This window comes from Eupeodes corollae, chromosome 1 (assembly GCF_945859685.1).
Source record: "Eupeodes corollae chromosome 1, idEupCoro1.1, whole genome shotgun sequence".
Lineage (NCBI taxonomy): Eukaryota > Metazoa > Arthropoda > Insecta > Diptera > Syrphidae > Eupeodes > Eupeodes corollae.
In genome coordinates, this window is record NC_079147.1 from 276922867 (window position 1) to 276950081 (window position 27215).

The window sequence follows — 27215 nt, forward strand, 5'->3', positions numbered from 1 at the left end:
GGTTTGGGATTTATCCTCCCCCTAAGATCTGGTTGAGTACTGCTGTTTAGAGATACAACAAGTGTATCTGTCTGTATATATCATATCTGTAGAATTATACGGGTATACCATCTGAGCCCTTTTCATCGTTTTTATTGTTTCTCCATATAAACACTTCTTTCCTTGAAATTCGTGCACCTAAAATATTATTTTTGAAGCCAGGCTTAGCATACTGAATCTGAAACCTATTTGTCGCATCTGGGCTTACCAATTGCTCGAAATATGTTTGCAGTATATTTGAATTAAGACCCGGGCTTGTAATATATTTTGTTCCATTAAGTTTTTCGGAACAGTAATACCCGTGGCATGATGGTTCATGAGAGGTCTTTGGTTCGATCCCTGCCTATGCCTCCTAAAGTTTTTTTTCACGGGTACTGCCTCAAATTTTGAAAAATTCTCCAAGAGTAATTCTTGTCATAAAAAGTGCTTTCCTCAAATTTGTCGTTCGGATTCGGCTTAAAACTGTAGGTCCCTTCTATCCCTGACAACAGTACTCGCACACAGGAATGGTTGAGAGTTGTAAGTCACTAGGCCCTAGTTCACAATGAACTGTTGCGCCACCCAATTTATTTATTTATTTAATGTCAGAGAGTTAGAATTAAGAGGAGAGGACCTAAATGACTACCTTGGGGAACACCAGAAGTAGCTATAATAAAATTGAGACGAACGGTTCTAAATCTCACGTAATATTCACGAATTTCAAGGTGACAAGTAATCTATTTCAGGAAAAGAGATTCAAAATCTAAGTAGGAGAGTTTGAAATTTATAAGATTATGAGAAGTGTTGTCATACACTTTGGTGAAGTCGGTAAGGAATATACCAACTTCACTCTATATCTAGATCGCTACCTAGATCTATTTTTTAAGAAGCCGTGCTTTGTTGGGGTAGTTAAAGATCCGCAACGGAAGCTGAAGAGCTCAAACAATATAACAAAGTTTAGCAATTGGTTATAGTTTAACACTTCTCCTTTCGGTCCCTGCTTAGAAAAAAGAAGTTATAAAAGATATTTTCAATATTTTAGGAAATTTTCCTTGAGATAAGAATCCACTTATCAAAGGAGGAGTTAAAATCGAAGACCACTTTTTAAGGTAAATGGCAATAAGACTATCAGGGCCCGGAGTTGAAGGTGTAGAAGGTTAAAAACTACAAAGATCAATTATCAATCAAGTCGCATTGTTATATAAAGCGCATTATTAACTTCCATGTTATTGTAATCGGTTCCATTTGTCGAAACGAAAATTTTGACATTTCTCGACGTTTCAAAGTCCCTAGAATTTAAATTAAAGATTTGTAGAGAGATGTCTGTAAGTGTGTGTATACGAACGTTCAAACCAGTAGAGATATCGACTTCAAATAATCTTTTTTATACATAAAATAACACAGAAAATAGAGGCTGGGATGCGACCCACACTGATAACTTCCCATCCCGTCTGTCAATTTGTCTTGCTTAAAAATTTGTGAGGTTAGGTTAAAAAAGTTGTCAGTGAAATTATTCTTTAAAATTTTAAAATTACCAACAATATTTTTCATATAAAGAAAACATTTCGTTTGAAAATCTAGTTTTAGATTTAGATTTTTAGTCGAAAATAAATTTTTAGCAATTTAAGTAGATTTTCTTAAATTTTTACAAATTGAAATTAATTTGAGAGATTTCAAGAAACGAACATCAATTTTTTAGTACTATTTTTTGTAGATTTTTTTTTTTAATGAAAAAAACGAAAGCGTTATTTTTCGTTGCACAAAATTGTTTAAGAGATAAAATAATTTTGTATTCGTAACTTTTTCGAGGTAACACATTTTTTTTAAATTTGTTTTTTGATTTATGATAAGAACCGTTAATTGGATTTTTTTTCAAAAAATATACGTGTTTGGTATCACCTTACAATATATTATATCAAATTTAATTCAAGTCTTAAGCGTTTTTGGTTCATGAGATATTTAGGGTTAACCAAAATTTTCAGCTTTTTTTAAACTGCATTGTAAAAAACCACCACTCAATTTTCTTGAGAGCCCTTTCTGCATCTTTCTGAATTATTATTTGTGTAACAAATTTAATTTGAAGTCGATATCTCTTCTGGTTCTTGAGCTATGGACGAGAAAAAAAACGTTGCGAACGTACAGACGTACAAAAAATATAAACCTAACTAAAAAATTAATAAAAGTTGGTAAAAATTGATTTTCGACTCAAATATCTTTTCAAAAATTATAAATATAGTCTTCAATTTTTTTCTATTTCACAGAAAATATTGTTTTCGACATTTAGTAAATTTTTAATAAAAATCCAACAGTCCGTTTTTTCACAAAAAAAATATAATCTATACAAAATAGTACGCAATTTTGGTAAAAATTGATGTGCAGTTCTCGATATCTCGTGGGTAATAGAAGATGTTGACTTAAAATTCATTTCATTCATTCAATTGAATTTATTTATATAAGAAATAAAAACTTTTAAGAAATGCTACTAAAATTGGCAAAATTTTGTTTTCGACTAAAAACCTCGTCAACAAAAGTAAATTTTGAAATCAAACTTTTTCATCATATGCAAAATGTTGTTGGTAATTTAATCTTTTATAACTGATAACTTTTTTTAACAAAAGATGAAAACAACATTTTAAGCAAGACAAATCGACAGACGAATAGATGGATGGGAAGTTATCAGTGTGGGCCACGAAAGACGGAATGAGAAGTTATCAGTGTGGATTGCATCCCAATTTTTTTGTTTCTTGAAAACCATACATCTATAAAAAACACTCTTTGTAATAAAACTTTTCATAATTGATGGTTTGATAATTATCAAGTATTCCCGGCTTTATAGAAATAATAGGTAGATAAGAGACATACAAATTTCCGTCATCAACATCTTATAGCCTTTTCCATGCCTAGAAACTTTTACTTAAAGAACAAAATTAGAATCATCAAAACCTACAACAATCCTAAGTAACTATAAACCTCCAAGAAAGTGAACAATTCTGAAAGAACGCAGAAAAGACAATTTTTGTTTATCGTTTGTGATTCATATTCCCAAAAGTACCCCATCTTCCGCACGCCTTGTGCAATATTTATCAAATCCCTATATCAACCTTATACCAAGAGATAAGCATACTTTTGCAATAAATAACTGTCATGATTGCATTTTATCAGAAATTTCATTCTTGAACGTAAGACATAGTTAAATTTTTCTTTTTATTTCAAAAACGATTCTATAGTCCTTAGTGTGTTTAGAAGACATTATTCTTGTGCCTTTTGAATGCTTCCAGAGTCACTCGCTCTCTCTCTTTTTAAGTCTCACGCTTACAGGAAGAAATACTTAAAAAATGCTCGAACTTTTATGTCGCAATATACCAACAGAGGTTCAGGTACCTAGGTACCTATATTCAAAGAAGTTGAATTCCCTCTTTACGGAATAGCACCTGACTTACCTTACCATGCAGCATGAGCATACTCTTCGGGAAGTTGGGGATTATCATTATGGTCTTTGATGGTATGGCTTCTATAGTCTTATCTTTTATTTTGTCGTTTCGATAGAGCTAACTGCAGTTCAAAATGAAATGAGGATAAAGAATGGAGAAGGAGGTATTCTAAAATATTGGTGTGTTTCTATATTTTGCCCAGGATAGCGATAAGTTTAACGTTCAAGCATCCTTATAATGAGAAGACTCGGTCCGAGTGGCTTTTTGTGTTCCTAATTGGAATGTCAAAAACGGTGTTGTTGCGGAGGTGGTAGCGGCGGCGGCAGCGGCATAGCTGAACATAGCCATTAAATGGCAGCAATTTCATAAAAGACGCACGAGACCATAACGAAGAAAGAAAGCTATAGGTACCTTTTTCCTAAATGTATATTGTATATAGCAACATGAAGCCAAAGAAGATTGAAGCTAAAACAAACGGACATCTCGAGCATTTATAATATTTGTGCAATTAAAGAAAATTTTAATATTAATGATGGAACAAAGCTCTTAATTATGCGAGCCGAGTCGGAGTTGGAGACAGAGTGCTCCGAGAAGGCACAGGAAAAATATACGTAGGAAGCTATATACGAGGAGGCATTATAGTCTTTAGGAAATTTGTCTTTGTCAGCACAATGCGGAGGAGAGTAGGACTTTTGAGTTATTAATCATTTTTTGATATAATAAAAGTGATTATTGTGATGAGTTTTGTCAACGGACGATAAAAAGCTTGTCTTTTATTGCATTTGTGCTAGAGTCGTTCTCTTTGGAAGAACAGTCAACTGGAAAATGTTAAGTTGTTATAAGTGAATGCGCCTTCAGGGCGGGGATTGTATTTATTGCTATATGAATTGTTATTCAGGATTTATGTAATTTTATAGATGGAGGTTTTAAAAATCGGTGTGCAGTTTACCCTCAAGCAAGATGAACAAGTTCATCATTTTCCGATAAATAAGTTCATAAAACTTTGTCTTGATTAATTTATCGTTGTTTTGAGAGTCATTGACAATAATCCGAAGTTAATCATTTCATATCATAAAATTATTGTTGTCTGTATACAAAATTGCAAACCTTTCATGATAAATCTTGAGATATAGAATTTTACCAAGTAATAAATTTACAGAAGTTTGATAGCAATTATTTTTAGGCAATGCGAATAATAAATTACTAAATTATAACAGATTCACTAGCCAGGGTTTTGGGAACTAATAAACTTTGGATACTGATAATATGCTTCATGAAATTAAGAATATCGCCGATATCACTCTTTTAAAAACGAATTGTCATTAAACCTTTGCAATTTTATAGGTTGGCATATTTCTAGAAGTCATGGTTCTTATCTAACAATTATAACTCGTCGCCAAATTTTTGTTGGCAATGAAGAAGAACTTTTCTCCATTTTTTTTTTTACTATTCTATTGATTTCAAGCATGCAAATTACTTGCTTACTTAGGTCCTCAGGCCTGTTAAGTCCATTGGGAACCCCTTAAGGGGCAAAGGGCCTCTACTATGCCTACGCGCCATCATGTGCGGTTTCCAGAGATGTGTTTCAGCTCCCTCAAACTCTTGCCTATCGACGCTGATTACTCCTCGACTGTCATGTGACATGTGCTTGTTGGTCATCCAGCTCTTCTTAATTCTTGTGTGAGCGGATTTTACTGCATTGGTTGGTCTGCTATGCAGTCGTTACCTTTTCGAAGCGTATGTCCAATCCATTGCCACGTACGCCTTCGTATAATAGAGTCTATAAGTTCCTGACCTGTCCTTCTATGAAAGAACTCATTGGATATTTGGTTTGGCCAGAAAATTCTTGAGATGTTGATCCTTGGTTTGTTCCTTATAAAAGCTGAAGTAACTTTCTAGTTGCTGCACTCATAAAGAAGCGCAGATTCGACATTTTTGCGAAACAGTCGTAGCTTCGTTCTTACAAATATTCGACACCATACCGAATGCCGCTTTTGCTTGCCGATGCGGAAGGTGATGTGTTGTTCAGTGCTACTTTGATGGAGACGATACTTCCAAGTTACTGAAAGCTCTCTACTTTTTCCACCGGTTGTGAGAAAATATTTATTTAAGAGGATGGCCGGGTTCCGAGGCTGATTATTTTTGTTAATTTTCTGCCCCACGATTTCTGCTTCTCTCTCCACACTTGTTGTCATTTTATGGAGATCCATGATCCTTTGAGAATGTAAGCAAGCATCGTTTACGTTATCTAAGTGTTTAAATAGGATGTTAAAGTCCATTGGATCGCTCTGCTGCCTGGCAAAGCTGCACGCAGCACATTGCTTATCACCAACAAAAACAATGTTGGCGACAGAATACAGTCCTGTGTGACTCCGCTTCGCATTTCAAAGTCATTTGGCAACCTACTATCATGAGCTTGACACTTTCTCCTCCGCAAAGCTAACCAGATGTACTTCCTATTAAAGGCCTTCTCGAAGTCGATGAACGGCAGGTGTAGTGGTGCTTGATATTCAACGCACTGTTCAGGTTGTTAATATGATCAATACAGAAGGATCAAGCGCGGAATCCAGCTTGTTCGGCATCGAGGGTGGCCTCAAGGTGCTCTTTGATGCGTTCCAATATGAGTTTTGCTACTATTTTGACAACGGCAGGTAAAACGTAAATTCCTCTCAAGTTTTCGCACTTTGTAAGATCTTGTTTTCGGAAGCTTGACGATCATTCCCTTCTTTCACTCATCGGAGAAGGTCCTTGCTTCTTTAAGGCTTCTTTTATGAGCGCATGAAGCAGTCCGGTTGATGATGTTGGCGCTACTAGTAAAAGTTCTGCGCGAATTCCATCAAGGCTTAACGATTTGTTGTTCTTAAGGGCTTTGATTGCGGGAACAATTTTATCTTTACTGGAAGGTGTGGTGCGGTTCGGGTTCGGGGCTTAGTTTGTTCGGGTGTTTCAGAAGGCATCAGCTGCACAGTGTTTGCAAACACTCGTTTTAAAAACCAGCAAAAGTGTTCTTTTCACCCTCAAACTTGTTCATCCACAGAACTTAGCAAAGTACCGTGTACTTCTTTCAATAGGTTTTGCTTTGAGCTATGTGCAACGCTCAGCTCTTTGGTTTTTCTGTAAACGGCACTGCTATCGCACCAGTTTGCAGTACCTTCTGCTTCTTGCTCCAATGCGTTGATGTAGTTGCGTTTGTAGCAAGTGCACACTGCGGCGAACCTCTAACTTTTTAATGTGGTACGAAGGATTCCAGCTCTTTTCTTCTTCCCCTTCTTTTTCGAGCCCTTAACTGTTTGCGTTCGTTGATCCTTGCCCAAGATTCTTCTGAAAGCCAGGTATTGTTGCTTCCTTCTTTCCTGCCGATTAATTTGTCAGCAAATGTTCTATGTGGTCATGTATCCTGTGCTGCTGATTGTTCTCATTTCGTGAGACAGGTGTTCCCTGAATTGTTGACGGTTCGTGGGATCCTTTCGTCTAGCGATGTTAAATTTGGGCGCTCGTGTTATTATGTTGGATCTTCGATTTGTAGCTTTACGCAATCTTAGGGTAGCTACGGGTATCGTTAAGTGGTGGTCATGGGCAAGTCCCATGTCAGCGCCTCTTCAGTTTCGAACATCAAAGAGACTGCTTTTAAAACGACGACTTATCGTGAAGTGGGCAATTTGCTTTGCAGACGCTTGCCTATCCGTCGACACCCAGTTAATTTTATGAAACAGTTTGTGTTCAAACAAAGCACCACCAATTACAAAAAAGGCTTTGCAGAAGTCAATGAACCTCTCACCATTGCCATTACAAATGCCGACTCCGTGAACGCCCATCACATGCCTTAGCCCGTCGTTGTTACTGCCAACTTTAGTATTGAGGTTGCCTATAACCAAAATAATATTCTTTATCTTCATCAGATGCAAGCTCCCGCGTGGGGGCGTAAAACTGTATAATTATGACGGGTCCAACACTACTCCGAAACTAAGCTTTGATAAGCTTTTCCTTAATAGCCTCAAACGTTTTTGTAACGATTTACCCAACTCCAGCTTCTCGAATGCTTTCAGGAGTGTGACCAGAGTAGAGCAGGACAGTGTTACGTGTCGGTGACTTGTATTTGCCCGATCCCAAACATCACACATCGCTTAATCCTAAGATATCTATCCTGTATTGCCTAAGCATCCAAATTGGAAGATAACAATTATTCTACTCTATTGCGAGTGTCGACAAATAATATATACGAATTCCGGTAATTGACAATGTTCAAGACACAAGATTATTTCCAAATATTGATGAAAAATTACCTAAGTTTCTAATAAACTAATTTTAAGAAAGCCAACTTCTCAAAACCAACCAACTATCATTCGATATTTAAGGTTAACAGATCCATTACGGTTAAGATTACGTACAAACAACAAAAGCAAATAAGACTTAACTAGAGGTGATGTAAACATTATATTTATTTTTAATAAACTTCAATATAATGCTGGAGTTAAAAAAAAACTATCAGTTCCTTTTTGCATGTTGACTGTAACAAATATTTGATTAAAAATTATCCATTTTCCCTTCAGCACTTTGTCAGAGTTTAATTAAAAAAGTAATCTTTCACTTCTGGCCTACGGGCTATTTATGAATATGAGAAAGACCAATGACCAATAACTGAATACAACAAATTAATTCAATATTTCTCAATATTAATTAATTTTTTGAATTTTCAAACATATTTATTTAAATACAATTCGGTCTTAAACTGAATTAAAAAACGAGGCTGGAATGCGACCCACACTGATAACTTCGCATCCCATCTTTCGATTTTTCTGGCTTAAAACTTTAACAGAATATTCATTACAATATTATGTGTGAGATAAATAATTTAAGGTCAATATTTTTCCTTGTATATGAGCACTTAAGGGGATAAGTATACCCTAATAATGATTAAACACAGTGAGAGCAATTAGGAAGGAAGGATAAGATTACAAAGAAGACACCAATGCACATCAGTTTTGAATGTCTTCACATTGTAATGAGTGGAAAACATTGAATCCGCTTGCTCTTCCACATTCGTGAAGTGCTGCTAAAGAAATAATCCCTGTACTTAACAGTACGTCCAAAATTGGGCTAAGGGTAAACTGATGGGCATTTATTAAAGAACGGGTATTACGATTGAATTGTTTAAGGGGAATAGTGCAACTGTATGATCCGCTAGAGCATTGTTTATGAAAATAGCGATAAAATAATGACAGACATATTACGACTCTGCTCAAGAGATACAAAAGTTTCATTTAAAAAACGGTCACCCATCATTTTAAGAGCTCTGTTTTTAAATCTGTCTAAGAGACTCAATAAGATTATTAGTTTACCTGCCCAAATATGGGATTTTGTTCTTGAGATTCGGACGAATATAAATTATAGAAAAATAAGAAGGGGTAAAATTTCTTAAATCGATGGAGAAAACCTAAACACAAAAGATGGTTTGTGATGCACATACTTAGAACTGAAAGCTCTTCAGTATTTTCGAAGTATTACATTTGTTTGATTCCCCATTGGACAATGCTGTCAAAACCAGAACTTAATGAGCTTATCATACGCTGCTGTTGGTAGTCCACATCCAAAGAACAAGGATGAAAATCTAAAAACGAAAATGGAAAGCTGAGGGTACTTTAATCAGCAAAATATTTTAGTGTGTTAGAAGTTTCGGACAAAAGATCATTTATAAAAATAAGAAAGAGTTTCGGAGACAAAAGAAACCTGTGGAATAGAACAGATGAAAGCTTACCCAGTGGTTTTCCCACCGCTGTAGAATACCTCTTGAGAGCAATATCCGGTTTTCCTTAGTGGGGTAGGCTTTAAAAGTCTGGAATCATACAGCTCTGATCCTAATAACATCTTTACAGCTCGAATCAAACCATGAATTTTGTTTAGGTTTGACAGATTTTACAATGTTCGCGATAAAATTTCCCATTCCATAAAGAATTAAGTTTGTAGTCATATCTGCCCTGGAATCCAAGACAGTATCAAGGAAGCATTTAAAGTTCCTGAAGCAGTCGTTGAGAACGTCCCAGTTGGCTTTCTTATATTGCCAAACGGTTTTGGTAGGGGTTTTAACTTTAACTAGGGTTTCTTGGCATAAGAAATGTACACATAGAACACAATGGCCTAATGTGGCTTGAAGTCGATTATGCTTTGACCGTTTATTAGTATCAGAGTTAAGAAACAAGTCTAGAGTGTTGACGGACTGACCTGTAACGTCGGGAATCCGAGTTGGCTCGTCAACTAACTGAATCAGGTGGCTTAACTCAGAAAAAATCTCGACATACCTTAATTCGGTTGATGTCTGACCAGAATCGCGCAGCCACTTCAATATTGTCTATATTGAAACATTCGATAGAATTCTTTGGATAGATTCAGATAGCGCATTAATTTCGTTTGAAATCAAATTGCTATCCAGACTTAAGCTGCGATAAATAAAACAAACATATAATACAAATTTGTATCAATACAGGGTTCTTGTGTTTTGTTAAAAAAGTTGTCAGTTGAATTTCTCATAAATTCAACTCTGCATATTGGTTTGATATCAAAATCTATGATTGATAACGAGATTTTTAGTCGAAAAGCAATTTCAATTTTGTTAGCATTTCTTGAAATTTTGTATTTTTTATAGATTAGAGAAGATTAAAGCTTGGCCTTACTGTCGTCTGCCTAGTTGACATATCATACAAAGAAAACATAGCTCAATAATATATTTAAGAACTTTCTTTTATAATTCTTTTCTATAGAGAAGAGTTAGCCTGCAGGATTGATATAATTTTTTAAACTTCGATATTGTTAGCAAGAGTTTAACTTGAGTTTGCGTCAGTATTTCAGGACCAAAAGTATTCCTTCTTATTTCTTTAAAAACTGGACATCTTACAATAAAGTGTAAAACATCTTCCCTTTCCTTTAAATCTCACAATGAGCATATAATTGGTAAGTCATCTCTATGTATAAAATTCAGCTGCATAACTTCACATCTCAATTTAACCATCATTGAAATTTCGAAAATGCTATTATCGTCCCTAAAATAATTCTTGTCTTCCAAGTTGTGATTATTATACAAAAGCTTAAGTTCCAGCACACCAACGTGTTTTGGTTCATATTACTTGAAGCGCTGCTATCTTTGGAAGCCTAATATTGCTCATCTTCATAACTCTCAAGATGTAATCGACTTGCAGTTTAAGCGTTCGTATGAACAAAGGTGATAATCCTGATTCTTAAATAATAACATAGTTTTGGGTATTTGATGGCAGTCTAAAAATTCGCTTAATAATGTATCGGAGAAGTTTCTCTACTGTTCCGTTCCTCAAGTTTGTGCCGCTTAAAACGTGACAGATTTAGATACTGCTCTAAATATCTTGCACTTGCTGCTATGTGCTATACTTTTGTTAGAAAAAAATCTTTTTTAAGTTGAACTAATTGCACCTTTAGCCTTAACTAGTTTCTCTCTTAGATAAATCTGCATGCTTAAATTTTTCGTTAAGTGAACTCTAAGGTATTTGAATTCCGTTACAACTTCAATGACCTCTCAATTATAGAACCATTTTTCTTTCGCCGAATTGCGCCGTTTAAAAATGTTGGTCTTATTAAGATTCACCATCAAATTCCAAAGCTGACAAAATTGATACAGGCGGTTTATCATTAACTGTAATGATTCAGGTGATGCTGGCAAAAGAATAATGTCGTCCGGCGAAGTCAATGCCACCTGGAATGAAGTCTGTAAGATCTTCAATAAACAAAGCGAACATCCTTGGACTCAATGTACAGCCTTGTCTGACTCCCGATTGTGTTTTAAACCTTCTCGACAACTCTTCCCCATTCCATACCTTAGCAATTGATCTCTTTCTTATGAATCGGGAAAATGATGGACTCCTTGAATTCTAGTGGTATCATTGCGGTTTTCATGACTGTTGGCAGTCGGTTGATTAGCTCTGCTGTGCCGTACTTATAAAATTGACATGCTTTCCCATCTTTAAGTTCCATTACAGAATCAAGAGTTTATTTTTTTATTTTAAGTAGCGTATTGAAAAACAAGTTTCCCTTCTGTTGGTTTCAGCAAACTCTGAAAGTGATCTGCCAGCTGATCAGAACCTATACTAAAATGGATTGAAAACTTTTTTCCGTTCAGCTGCTTTGCGAGGTTCTGAAATTCCTTTCCGCTTTTACAAGGCGCCAATCTTTTGGATACAGCTTCGAAGAATGCTGCCTTCTCTAGCTTACATATTGAATTGAAAGATCTATAAGCCAACACATATCGGTTTTTAAAGAAGCCATCATTCGAATATCTGTATGCTCTAAGCCAGCTAAGCGATAATTCCCGTGCCTTTCTACAGTCTACATTAAACCGTAGCTCTATGAAGTTCTCCCGGCCTTTGCTGTTGGCCGCTACAGTTGGATTCGACTCCTTGATTATTTTAGCACAAATTTTTTGTGTCAGCATATCAAGCCTTGCTTGATATTTCATCTCGTTTGTCGGTTTCCATTTCAGTTTCGATAGGTAATTTATTTATTTAATATTCTTTTATCGTGTCAATTATATGCTTATACCATTCGTTGCCTACGAGCCTATAGTCTATCACAGAGCTTCCCTGACCACTGACAAAAGTTAATTGGCCTTCCATGTCTGACAAGCTTGTACCATTTTGTATTCTTAACCCGTACGAGTTCCACAGGACAATAAGCTTTAAGCCTCTTGCGTTGCAGACTAAATCCTTTGATTTTTTCTCCGTTCCCAGTACAGTGTTCTCATTTCTAGCAAATAGATTAGAAGTAATACTTTGAGATATTATTCCTTTCAATTGTTCAAAATCTTCAAGAGCTGTCAAAACATGAGTGTCACTGTCACATAAGTCAGCTGTTTAAGCATCAACGAACCATCTGTTGCATCCGAAATTAATTTTCCATTTTTGACTTACTTTTTTAAGGTGGCGCTACAGTCCTGTGTGAACTAGGGCCTCACCCAACAAACTTCTCCATCTAGCTCGGTCCCTAGCTAGATGTCTCCAAATTCGCGCTCCATGTTGGGCGAGGTCACTTTGTGCGCGCCACCTGATCCACAGTCTTCCTCTACTGCGCTGTTCTGTGGGTTTGGATTCGAAAACTTTCCGGGCCGGAGCAATGGTTTAATTGAGCTCTACATGACCCAGCCATCTTAGTCATTGGACTTTTACCCCTCTGGCTAAGTCTACGTCGTTGTACAATCCGTACAGCTCGTCGTTCCATCTTCTCCTCCACTCCCCTTAGATGCATACGGGACCGTAGATCACACGAACAACTTTTCTCTCCAACCGACCCAAGGTGCTTTCATATAAGGGTCTTATATAGCGACACTTTAGTCCCTGGAGAGAGGACTTTACCACTCATTTGTTTTGTTAGCCCAAAGAAACAGCGGTTAGCAGGAGTTACTCTGCGTTTGATCTCAGCGCTGGTGTTGTTTTCTGCTTTTACAGCGGAGCCTAGGTAGACGAAGTCCTTGACTACCTAAAAGTAACGTCTATCGATGGTGACATTTTGACCAAGACGCCGGTGTTGTAGGTCCTTTCTTGACGACAGCATGTATTTGTATATTGTCAATGTCATCAGGATATGCAAGTAATTGGACAGACTTTTGAAAGATAGTGCCTCTAGTGTTGACTTGAGAGCTCTGCACTATACTTTCAAGTACTATGTTAAAAAAATCGCATGACTGCGCATCACCTTGTCTAAAACCTTTTTTTACATCGAAAAGTTCTATTAAGTTGTTTCCAAACCTTATGAACAGCGTGGATTCTCCATGATCATCCTGCACAAACGGACTAGTTTGGCATTGATGCCATAACTAGGCTTTTCCCTGTAGATGCTGTCATATGCGCCCTTGAAATCGATGAAAAGATGGTGGGTGTCGATTTGATGTTCTTCGATATTTTTTAGGATCTGCATTAATGTGAATATTAAATAGAATATGGACTTTCTTGGTCTAAAATCGCGCTGATAAGGACCTATCAGGTTGTTGACGATGGGCTGTAGACGTTCACATATTACGTCAAAGATGATTTTGTAGGCCATGTTAAGTAGACTGATTCCTTTATAGTTGGTGCAATTTAGAGTTTCTACTTTTTTCAACAATACTGAGGTTCCATTCATCGGGCATGCTTTCTACGACCATATTTTACAGATAAGTTGGTGCATGCTCCTAAGCAACTTATCTCCAGCTGCTTTAAAGAGCTCGGCATTTAAGTCATTAGCTCCAGCGGCTTTATTAGACTTCAGCTTAAATATGGCAATCTTTACTTCGTCTAAGTTGGGAGGACGGGATTGTTTACTTTCGTCGTCTATTTTGAATGGATCATTCTGCCTGACATAGGAATTCGGTTCGTCATCGTCGTTTTATACAGTATTCAGAAGTAGTCCTTCCATATCCTCATTATTCCACTATGATGTTTCCACTTTGGTCTTCCTTCGGTTCTAAGTTTATGTACCTGTGAATTTCGTTTCACCTGTTCATAAAACTTTCAAGCTTCATTCCTGCTTTTAAACCTGTTAACATTTTCGACCGCACGCTTCTCATACCCTCTCTTTTTCCTTCTGAGAAGTCGGCGTTCCTCTCGTCTCTTCTGCTCATAGAACTCATGAGCAGCTAACGTCCCTTGTTTGGCTGCATTTGCCTGCCGATATTCTTCATCAAACCAGGGGTTCCTTGATGGTGACTGTTTGAAACCCAGCACATCAGAGGCGGCTTCTCTGATTGCATCTTGGCAATGTTGCGCCGATCGCAGTTTTGTCAATCTGGTTGACGGTAGATTGATCTGGAGAAGTCCAGATCCTTTCCTTTGTGGATGTTGAGGTGTGGAAAACGTGTATTGGCTACCATGACGTTTCACCCCGCTGCGCTGCAAAATCTAAGAGCGTGAATCCGTTGTCGGAAGTGTTGTCTCGCAGCCTGTTTTCCCGATTATTCCACCAAAGATGTCTTCCCATAGCAGCTCTAAGAACATATCTTTGGTGTTGTCATCCTTCTCTTTTTCCATTTAAATCGAAATAAAATAAAAGAATTTCTCCTCCCATTTGACTTTTGGTATTCTGATTTCGAGAACTTATGTATATGATAATTCTTGTGAACTGTGATACCAGTGTTTTTTAGTTTGGGTTTTAAACGAAGTACCTGGAAAATATTTTCTCTATTGGATGTTTCAACTAAGACATTTTCGATATTTCTTACATATTTCTTATATGAACAAACATTTAAAACAGAATGAAATCATTTTGAAGTCAATCACTTCATTTATTCACGATATATCGAGATTCGAATATCAATTTTTACCAATTTTTAAGACCCAGTCTCTAGACAAACTCAATGAATCCAATCTTTTTATTGAAATCGTAAAAGATTTCATTCCCAGTGGATTGCATTTTTGTACCATCCTGGTTTCATGAGAAGAGACCAATAGATTTCAAAACGTTTATTTAAGATGTAATCAGTCTTCCTATGAGTTTATATATATATTACTCCTAACTTTGGATGATTTTAAAATTCATTTATTTACTACACACATTATGCTGTTCAGTATATATAATTTTGAATTGCAAGTCCTGAACCCTTTTTTCCGGTCCTATTTTATAATAACCTAGAGTCAATAAGTTTTGTGGTTTAATTAAAATCTCATTCACAGCAGAATCCATATCCACACGACTTGTTTCTCGAAAATGTAGGTACCTTGGTAGGTACCTACCAATAGCTATTTATATAGAATTGAAAAGTGTGTTCAATGTTTACTTTTTCATTCGGTTCACCAAACCAGATATATGATTAAAAATTAGTAATATATTTCGAGAAGACACGAATCTCCACCCTTTACCCTGTTTTTCCATCTTCAACACCTTATTTTTTACCCTATATCTAGATGTTTTACAAATTTTCAATTTCAAAAACGGATATTTGGAATATGGATGTCAAAGGTTTAGAAAGTATCATTTTTGGTGTTGTTGTATTTCTTACCTTTTTACTCGAATGCTGAAAGTATCGTCTAGGATGTAAAGCACACATGTATCTATCGACAGCCATACAAACGAGGATTACAGCACTCTGCTGCGAGAGGGCGCCACGAAGTAATGCCTGTGGATGAGGAATTTAAGTTTTTACATTCTATTTTCAAGTCTTTGTGTATGGAGGTATGAAGGTAGTGTTATATTTATAAGAAATTGCATATTATCGCTTTCTATACTCTATACTTGAATGAGAAGGGCAATAAAAAGGACCTTGATTGTACATATATATATTGTGTATATGCATGTTGTTGATAAGCACAGCTATGGCCAAAATAATATAAACATTTCTTACTTTTGAATTTAGCTATGCTTTTTCACTTTGAAAAAATCGTGCATTTTTACATTTTGTAGAATGTTAATGAAGATATACCCCCCTAAAAGATGCAAGACGCGTTTTCAGCAAGTCAACGACCACATTTATTCTGTAATTCTAGAAGCGTTATTTCAAAATGTATGTATATTAAACAAAAGGTTAAACATAATAAACATAAACCATCTATTGGCAAGAAGAAAATTGTAAGCTCATTGTGATACCACATGAATCGTGAGGATTGCTCATAACTTTGCGGAAACCTAACAAAATAAACAAAAACAGATGATATTAGTGTGTTTGAGATCATTTAGATTATTATAATATAGTCCTCATAGGCAAGATGTTCATAAAATTTCTAAAAAGGTCATTTGAGCTTGCTTTCCAATTTGGCAGTGTCCTGTTTATGCCACCACTTATCGAACGTATATAAAACCTAACCTAATCTATGCATTAAGATATTAAGTAACTTGAGCGCTCTAAATTTATTGTAGGCCAAATGTGCTTGATAGATTGACAGGTGGATACATTATCCCATCTGATGTTGGGTTTCAGATGCAGTCAAAGAATTAACGGATGCCCTCGAGGAATGTGTTGAGATGGGCTGACTAAGATGAAAAACTGCGATACTTACTATATTGACTGCTACCAAGAAAACCAACAATGCTTACTTGGATGCAGCTTTGTCATTAGAGCCACGTTAAGGCCATAAGTCTTGAGATATAGGTGCATTAACGAACGTCTTACGACCATCCACATCAAAGCTAAATTCGGCAACATAAGTCTAATGTGCACACTGCACACACACCCCTACAGGAGAGAAGGATGATAACACCAAAGATATGTTCTTTTAGCAGTGCCCTACCTTCCATATTAAGATCCTCCTCAGCGGTTTTAATGCCAAGCCAGGAAGGGAAGACATTGGTGGTGGAATAACCGGGAAAAACAGCCTACACGACAACACTTCCACTATTCCAGCATCATAGATATCCGAACGGATATCAATATCAACGGAGATATTCTGGGAGAAGATACAACGTCAAACGGCTACAATAGCAAAAGATCGCAAATTCCTTCTCCGATCGGATCACTATTAATCTCTTTGGAAGTTCTCTGCCGCGAACTCAATGTATCGAGAACCAGCGAGAAAATTGCAAAAATGAAATCAGAAAAGCTGCCTCTCACGTCCTGGATTTTAAAAAGCTAATAACAAGAAACTCCTTGCTTGATGAGGAATGTTGGCAGAATAACGAGAGCTGCTCAAGAACTCCATGAACAGAAGAGGGGAGAAGAATACCGACTTCTAAGAAGGAAAAAGGAGATCATGAGAAGTGTGCGATCGAAAACGTCGAGAGGTTCAAGAGAAGAAAAAAAGATCGAAATAAAAGCGTCACAACATTCACAAGTACATAAACCTCGAACTGAAGGCTACAAAGACGAAACATCATAGCAGAAACGCAGTCAATGATGATGATATGGAAGGATCACTTTTGTAGACTGTACGACGACAAACCAAATTCTGCTGTCAGGCACGATAATCTATTCAATAAAGACGGCAAAACCAATAATCCCGTCTTCCCAACTTAGAAGAAGTTTAAGGCAGCTGGAGATAATTTGGTTAGTAGCATACACTGACCTATCTGTAAAGTAAGGTCAGAAGAAAGCATGCCCAATTAATATAACCTTACTATTGTTTGCCCGATTCTGAAAAAAGTGGAACCTTTAAACTGCACCAACTATAGAGGCATTAGTCTACTTTACATCGCTTAAAAAATCGTATCTTCCGAAATATGTGAACGTCTTGAGCCCATCGTGAACAACATGATAGGGCCATAAATGTGTGGTTTAAGATCAAGAAAGACCAAGAAGACAGTGGTTTGGCGTCGCCATCTACAGACGTTACTTTGAGGCACTTAAGGATTTTGTCTACCCAGGGACCGCTTTCAACACAAAACCAACAATACCGCTGTTTCTTTGGGCTGAAAAAGCAAAATCAGTATTAAAGCCCTCTCTCACGTGTAACCAATGTTTCGCTGTATAAGACGTCATCCTCGTCCTGCCATTTGGTGCAGAATTATAGCCTCTGGCAAAAGCGGATGAAAACTGTGGTAATTTCGAGAGAAAATTCTTCGGGTCATGGTGGAGATGGCTGGGTCATGAAGAGCGCATGGAAACCACGGGTCTGGCCTGGAAAGTCTTCGTATCCATGGCCACAGGACAGCGCAGTAGAGGGACGGTGAGTATATCTTAGAAAATACCAATATCAGATGTTGATAACACGTTTTATTTCTGCCAGCACAAGACATCTTTTATTGCTAAAAGTTCCGCCTGGATTACGCTAAAATGATGAGGAAGGTGGAATGAGAGACTTAGTTTTAGCTCTTCAGAGCAATTTAACCTTTATTTATGTAAGTCAATGGAAATAAGTGAGTCCACAACTAAATATCAAATACAATCTATCAATAAATAAAATTAATTGCCAGTTTTTGGAAAGCTGTATTGTTTCTTAAAATTTGAACAATTTTTTTTCTGAGACTGGAAAATATTTAATACAATTTTTTTTAAGGATCACAAATTAAGAAACATAAACAAAATATTTGCGACTAAAAATAAAGCTGTTCAAATTTATAATAAATAGGTACATATGTTGCCCTATGCAAGTAATAAAGCAAATGTTACGAAAATTAAGTTCTGTACCTATTATTTTGGCCATAACAGTATAAAATATGGAATTCCCTGAAAGATGATTTCTTACCATTTCACATTCACACTATTTGGACTTATTGTCTGAATAGCATGATTTTGTGAATTAGAAAAACGAGTAGAAAAGCTTATGACTTAAGATATGGGAATACAATTCTGAAGATACCTAGAAGGTAAAGGTGTAGGTAGAAGGACAAGTGCAATGGGATTTCCTTGAATTCAGGATATTCTTTTCTTTTTTTCTACACACAAGTGACAACCAGTAATACTATTCTTTTAAAGAGGATATAAAAATGCACATAAATATATGAATGAATGTTCTTCAAACCAACCCATATGACCATAACCTACCTACGTACATATATGATGCACTAAGAAAAAGCTATAATCCATTTCACTTTTGTGATAAAGGACTTAATGGTTAGGATGATTTTTTGGAATGGCTTTTGTTTTATGAATGTTTTTATTTTTGACAAGAGAAAGATATTAACTTACCTGAATTTGGCAAAAGATCTCACCATACGGCCAACAGTGAAACAATGCTGGCAATAATCCAAATGGAGTGATTAGCAGGCCAATTGTGAGGTCGTTTAGTGCCAGGGATGTTAGCAGGTAACGTGGCTGGAATTATTGTGGTAAAAGTTTAAAGAGAAAGTTAAATATAAATTTCTATTACCTTGAAAACTAAACTAAATTATTTTTTCAAAGAAATATTTTTTAAGGATAACCCACACACATTTTGAATGTGTGCGTGTGCAATCATAATGTGGTTGTGGTTAAATATTATGGTAGATTTTTAGTTGACTCTTGGGGCAGATGTTTGGGTTTGCCAAAATTATTTTTGGGTTTTGGTAAAACCCCTCCGGAAAAGGCAAATCTTGATGTGACATATTTTGTTTGTATGTGAGTAATTAACAAAAACCTCAAGTTGTTTTTGCTTCAAGAAATATGAGTATTTCTAAAGAATATCTTCATATTTGAGTTCAAAACAGCAAACTGCTTTATGAATTAATTGTTTAATTTGTGTATCAGGGAAATAGCTACATACATATCTTGCTGGTCAATATTTTCTATTATTTAAAAATTGAGTCTGAATATAATGTTCTATTGCAATCATCAGTTTTTTGAAAACTTCAAATATTTTGGGTTTTGTTGATAGAAAGTTCCCGAAGAAACAGGACAGTACACGACTTCTATCCCTTACATATGAACGTTTGGCATATTACACCAGAAGAATTCGTCTTTTCGACAATATTTGTGCCTTAGATAGGTTCGATTTTTTTTTCGTGTGTGCACTACAGGGGTTATGAATACCCTTATAACTATCAGACACAGTGCAAGCAATTAGGAATAAAGGAGGATATAATTAGAAAGGAGAAACCGGTGCCCATTGGTTTTGAATGGGTGTACAGTACAATGGTTTGAGTGTGAAATATTCCGCCTGGTAAAGAATTCCATGTTCGTGAAGTGTGGCTAAAAAGGGAACCTCTGTATTAAACAGTACATCTGAAAGTGGGCTTAGTGGTGAATTGATGAGCATTACTAGAAGTACGGGTATTACGGTTGAATTGTTAAAGGGTAGGAATTTAATTGGCTATTTCACTAGACCAATGTTTATATATGCATGAGAACTTGCAGCGGTGAAATGTTTCGGGAAGAGAATAATCTATCATTTAGAGCTCCTTTTTAAATTCTATCCAAAAAACTAAAGCACGTTATTGCGACACCCACCCAAATATCAGAACTATACTCAAGTCTTGAATGAGTAAAAGTTTTGTAAGAGTAAAAAACTTCTTTCATCGACGGAGAAAACCGAAACACTTATCAACATTTTTGGCGATATCAAAAATGTGATCACTAAACAAAAAGTGGTTTGTGAACTAAAAGCTGTTCAATCTCCTCGATACAAGTACCATCCATTTGGGAAGGGTTACCATTTGTTGAAAGATGACAATATTGAGTTTTAGAAACATTAAATTCTTCATGGTTTTTGAGTCCCCAATGGTCAATGCTTGAACGTTAAAAGCAAAGGGTACTTTCATCAACGAAATAATTTAGTGGGTTACAAGTTTTAGACAAAAGATGATTTATAAAAATTAGGAACAGTATCGGAGACAAAACAAAGCCCTGGGGCACACCAACGTTTATTTTGTGGATATCAGATTTGAACTCGTCCAATACAATTTGAATTGAACGGTCCCAATAAAAAATTGATTCTTGAATCTATTAAATAATTTTGGGATATCAGGTACAATAATCTTATTTTCTCCAAAACGATGTAAGGATTTTCTCCAATGTTCGGTAAAATGAACCATGAGATCACCAGTGGACCTATTACTACGAAAGCCCTACTGCTGGTCATTAAGAAGCTTTCGTTCTTAGAGATTTTCCTGAAGCTGATAATTAATCTGCATTTCCATGACCTTGGAGAGAAGGGACGTAAGTGCAATTGGACGATAGTAAGAGGGTGAGAAGGAATCGTCATTTTTAAGATCAAGCTACCAAATGCTATTTTCCATTTTCTCGGAAAGATATCTTTAGAACAGGTGCGATGGAAAAGCTTGTGCAGTGGTTTTGCCAGCGTTGAAGAATACCTTTTTAGAACAATAGCGGGGATACTATTCGGGCTTACGGATTTGTGTATGTCAAGATCTTTAAACACCTTACTACATCGTTTTCGTTTCTAAGTACATGCGGATACGTGTCACTGATTGGCAGCATCGAATTAACAGCAAACTGTGCTGCAAGCAAATTGGCTTTATCAATTGAGCTTACAAAAGGAGTGCTATTAGAAATAAGCGTCGGACCTGACTGTTTACACAAATAAAGTTTTTAAAACACAAAATTGTTATGCTAGTGTACGGGTGGATTGAAAAGTTTCCGACCTGACCAAGAAAAACAACGTTTTTAAGAATTTTTTTTTTATTTCTCAACATAATCTCCTCCAAGGCTGATACATTTCTCATAGCGGTGTTCTAGTCTAGTAATGCCATCTCTATAGACTGATTCATCAAGCTCCTCAAAATACCTATTTACAGCTTCGATTACTTCTTCATTGTCCGCAAATCTCTTACCACCAAGCCATTTTTTGAGGTTAGGAAACAGATAATAGTCACTCGGGGCTAGGTCTGGAGAGTAGGGAGGATGCGGCATCAATTCAAACTTCAGAACGTTGATTTTAGCCATCGCAACGATTGATTGAATTTTTGGTTGGCTGTTAGCAAACGCGGCACTCATATATTGCGCAGAGCTTTTGCATATGCAAATGTTAGTGCAAAATATTTTGCACACGTTCGTTTGACATCTTACAGGTCTTAGCTATCTCATGCACTTTTAATCTGCGTTCTTCCAGCACTATTTGATGGATTTTTTCGATCATATCTGGAGTTGTGACCTCAAAAGGGCGTCTTGAGCGAGGCTCATCAGAGGTGCTCACACGACCCTTTTTAAACTCGGAAACCCACTGCTTAATGGTTGAATATGGTGGTCAGAATGTCCCCAGTGTTGAGTCCATCTCTTCTTTGATTTCCTTCGGATTTAACCCCTTCAAATAGAAGTATTTGATAACAGCACGATTTCCAACTTTTCCATTTTTAAGAAAAACACAGAGGCGCCTTGTTCAGTGTGCTCTCAAAACTAAACTAACTTTTCGATCGGGCGGAAACTATAGCTACAAGCTAGCTAAAGATGGTACTATAGAACGCCACCTCAAGGTAGGCCTAGTGGCACCATCTCTTGGTCAGGCCGGAAACTTTTCAATCCAGCCTTATAATATTTTTATTTAATAAATTAAATATACAAGTGTTCAATTGAGGATAACAAAGATGAGTGACTAGACTGACCAAAGGTTTGCAAAAGGCAAACTAAAAAGTGGTCAGTCTTCATAAATATAAAATATCAAATATCAGCGCGTGAGGCAAAACATTGAACTTTTATCAAAGATCATATTTCGTCTGGCCTAACGCTGCGCTGCTGAGTGAGTTGGGTGGAATATGGGTTGTGGGAAAGGTACAAATTTGGATAATAGAAATAGAATAATTAAAAATAATGTATGGAAATTGATAAAGGCATCAGTTCCCATTGTGTCAGCATTTATTTAAAATGTAGGTGTGATATTATGGTCGGGTGTTTTTTTGTTACTTAACATACTCCCCACTTTGAGGGATCTAATCACTCAAAACTCTAAAATTCTGTATCTATTTCGAAGCGAGGAGCGATTCTTCTAGGAAGGGGTTTGGGTTTTCTATTTTTACGCAGTAAAATATGATGAATCCGACCATTGCAATAAATAATATGAAGCTTATGCCATAGTGATGATAATCATGAGTGTTTATATCATTTTCCCAGGTATTCTATTTGTCTCATTACCCGAAGATGAAATAACACTATTATCTTTAGTGGATGCAGTTGTTTTAATTGCTTTAAAATTAATCGGAAATTCTTATCGAGGGAACAAATGAATTTTGTAAAGTGGTGTTGCTTAGAACTCAGCCATTTATAATTATATGTGGGAGATTCAATGTACATGGTCTTAAAAATTCTATTAAACCACTTCCACTCAAGGCTAAGTTCTTCGTAGTTCCTCACATACAAGTAAACCAGTTACAACATCTTCAAGAGCGAAAATTCAACTATTGGAACCTTTCAATTGATCGTAAAGAATGGATTTTGTTAAAAAAAAAAACAGTGACTTATAGCACTACTCAAATGGTTCTGTAATGAAACTGCACAACTTTTATCACTGACTCGATGGATCATTGTTGGTAATTGTTGGTTACAAATATCAAAATACCTATCTCTCGTTGGAGTAACTGCTAAATACGGGAATGATAATTCTATAATGAAACTTGAATCATGTTTAAACAGTGGAAACGGAACCAAATTAAAAAGCTGAAATTCTTGGTTATCAACTAAAGAAATTATCATTTCAAATACTATTGAGCCATTAAGTCTTCGTCCTTTGATGGATGACAGCTTAAAAGTATCTAATTTAGATGCTGTAGGGATGTTAATATAAGGCGGAATATTGTTGCGAATAATTTGGAGTTGTTAAGCAAATTGTGACGGCGAAATGAAATGGGGATTCATTTTTACATTATTAAGACTTAGGAAAACGTCAAGTTATGTGTCTTGCACCCTTTTGAGGTTCGTAATTGATAAAATCAAATATGATGTTAACACTGAAAAACTCTGGCTGTGGCTGAGAGCAATTATTTCTTGATGCCTTTCAATGTTGTTTAATGATAATTCGAACATAGTCTTAAGGTCTTTGTATTGCTCTGTGAGCTGCAAATTGTTTCGTTTAAGCAGATTTACCATTGAATCTGCGATCGAGCTCTGCCTTTTTAAGAGACGTACTAGGTGCTGTTCATCTTGTTGGAAGAAAGAGGTTTGCTGCTGTACGTCCTTAGCATCATCTTGATCCAGTACCCCAAATAGACTGTGTGCAACGTTGCCGACAAAGTCGAATGGAGATCTAGCAATCCTTACCCGTTTGCTATAAGAGGTATGATTGTTATGGACAAGGTCATTGTTTAATTCAATTATGACCACCCTATTTTTCAATGCAGTAATTGTGGACAAACAGTAAGGATTAGATTTTAATTCATCTAAACAGATTTTATCCATTCTGTCTAAATATGTTTTTACTTCTCCTAGCTCTGCCCATTATGATGACAAATTGTAAAATATATAAATATTCCAAAAACTATTAACAGTACCAATGTCTTCAAAATAGATGCCTGTTGGATTGTCGAATTTATGGGTTCAGTATCTGTGGCGATTGTCAATGGAAACAATACCAACATAAAACATAGTAATGTTACCAAAGAATTGCCGATGAATCTTTCACTTTCTTATCTCATTGAGGGTTGGGTTTTTGTTGGTGCTTTCAAACCCTACCCTTTATGCCCTTTATAATCAAACGGTAAAGGACAAAGGTTATGGATGGCTTTTTGGTATGTTCCTGTATCTGTTTTAGCATGCGCTACACGCACTAAACCATCCGTTCCCGAACGACTTCGATTCCATTTCATTGCAGGCTTTAAAAACAACCTTTGTTTCAGGTTATAAATTTTGGGACTGCGCTTTCAATTTCAACTTCTGTTGGAAAAGATGGAGATATTCGTTTGACCATCTTTGCCAAAAATGCTGTTGAATGTGCTGAACCTGACGAAAGCTGTCTAATCTTGAGATTTTGTGATCAGATGTGTTAGGCTCTGGAAGAAAAGTTAATGGAGCGCCAATTAGAAAATGACCTGGAGTTAATGATTGCAAGTCATTATGATCGGAGGAGTTGGGTGTAAGTAGGTGTGAATTTAATATGGTTTCGATTTGAACCACAACTGTTGAAAGCTCTTCATAAGTTAAAGAAGCTTCTCCTAAATATTTTAATAACAATATTTTTTGCGGATTTAACAGCGGCCTCCCAAAGTCCTCCAAAGTAAGGAGAGCGCGGTGGAATATGTTTCCAATTGATTCCCATTTTCAGACAATTTAAATTTATTGATGTTTGAGTTTAGGGTGAATCAAGAACCTCTTGGAAATCTTTCAATTGATTTCTTGCCCCAACAAAATTTGTGGCATTTTCACAGAATATGGTATGGCATACACCACGTCTTCCTACAAAACCGCTTCAAGCTGTTTATAAAGGCTTCACTTCAATATGCACGGTAGAAAAGCATACAAATACTGCAAGATATGATTTGGTTGGAGTTTTTCCTCGGACTTTATAATGTGTCCGTATAGGGCCAAAAAAGTCTACGCCTGAATAATGGAATGGTCGAGAAGGAACGATTCTTTCTTATGGTAGGTTTCCCATTAACTGATCGATGGAACTGGGTTTGGCATGGAAACATTGCATACATTTAGAGAGTACCTTGTGTTTCTCGTCCTACACTTAATATCCAAAACTGTTGCCTCGAGATAGATATAAGTGTTCTATGGGACACGTGTAGATGGTTTTTGTGTAAATGCTCTTAAAGTAATGTTGTTACAATGTTATTTTTTGGGAGCAATATTTGGTTCTTTGATTGGAAAGGAATTTCAGCATTCTTAAGACTTCCGCCTGCTTGTATCAACATTGCTGACTTGTCAAAGTATGGGCTTAGTGATAATATTTTGGAATTATTGTGGAGAGGTTTTCCTGCCTGAAGTGCTTTATATTCTTCGGGAAAACCACGAATCTGTACGCTCCTCCACAAAAGAATTGTTCCCTTTTGGATGCCTTCCAAAGTTAAAGGAACAGTTGTTTCGTAGGTGTGATATTATGGTCGGATGTTTTTGTGTCACATTTTTGACAAATGACCAGATATTTTACTACCTTTAGGAAATTGTAGTATTTTCCGCCGTGATTTTTGGTCATACAAAATTTAGTAAGTCGAATATTTCCTTTTCAGCTCTTTCTGGCTTGTTTGAACATATTACGGTTTTTTTTTCAGAGGGCTTTGTAAATCCGGAAACTTACATCTTTGATCCTAATAACCTCTTTAAAGCTCGAATCAACCAATGAGGTCTCTTTGGGTTTGCTAGACCTTACCCTATTGTGGATAAGATTTCACATTCCACGAAGAATTAAGCTTTTAATCATATCTCCGCTGAAATCCACGTCACTATCGAGGAAGAATAGTGACCAGTTAACGTTCCTAAAGGAGGCATTGGTACCGTCTCAATTGGCTTTCTCATATTGCCAAAAGGTTCTCGTAATTTTTCTATTTAACTGTTGTTTTTGGAGATGTGATATTTGCAGATGAGATACAATAGTCTGATGTAACTAGAGGCGATAAAACACTGATCGCATATTTATTAGAATCAGAAGTAAATTTAGTCTGATAAAGAAGAGATGTTAATTTATTATATTGATATTCTTTAGATAATCTTAAACATAGTGGGTAGTTTTGTAAATCGTGGTATAAAGATGCAGAAATTTGTTAAACAAAACTTACCTGCATATGAATATACGGTGAATAACGACGATTATTGATGACAAATATAACTAACGCATTTGCACCTATTACACCTAATGTTAATATCAAAATAAGTAAAGCTTCAATTGTTTCAGCTATTCCAATATGGATAATAAAGCTATGTCCGGTATAACGTGGATGTGAACAACTTGAATTTTTTACTGTTGGTGGTACTAAAAGTGTACCAGTTTTTAGGTCCATTGCAAGTCTGAAAAAAATAAAAGAGATAAATGATAGAAATTATTATTTAGAAGTTTTGGAAAAATATTGAAATTTTTTAAATTTTTAATTACAAACAAAAATAAACATATAGCTAACTGACCGAAAAATAGTGATAAATCAAAATTTCCTCTTCAAGAACTAAGAGTTCAAGAAAAGTTGAATGTTTGAGATAAGAGAGGACCTAAGTTTCTCAAAAGGTGTCAAATAAACGTTCTTAAAAACTACCCCCTTTCCAACATCACATTAAATTATTTCACTTGAATTTCTTTTTATAATTGAGATATTCTCCTCTCTTTGTCTTAGGACAAAAAAGAGAACAAGTCCTTTAACTTCGATTAATTATTATTATCAACGAAGGATTAACAATTTTTCCGATAAAAATCACTACACTAAACCATAATAATTATCCTTCCCACTAATTGTTCCTGATATTATCCTCAATTCAATGTACAACGTAGAACAAAGACCGTGCGGTGCGGGTTTGCCTAAATACTCACATCCGTTTCAAATTTAGAAAATGCTTTTCGAGAT

At 36.1% G+C, this 27215-nt stretch overlaps 1 protein-coding gene across 1 annotated transcript in view; it reads right to left on the bottom strand.

The window, feature by feature from the left end:
* Positions 1-26663, bottom strand: part of LOC129954264 (trace amine-associated receptor 1) — a 58400-nt gene extending 31737 nt beyond the window's left edge. The window contains 3 exon segments of the mRNA XM_056068071.1: positions 15436-15552; positions 18994-19119; positions 26442-26663. Of these exon segments, the coding sequence (XP_055924046.1) occupies positions 15436-15552; positions 18994-19119; positions 26442-26663 (465 nt within the window).
* Between the last annotated feature and the right edge of the window lie 552 nt (positions 26664-27215).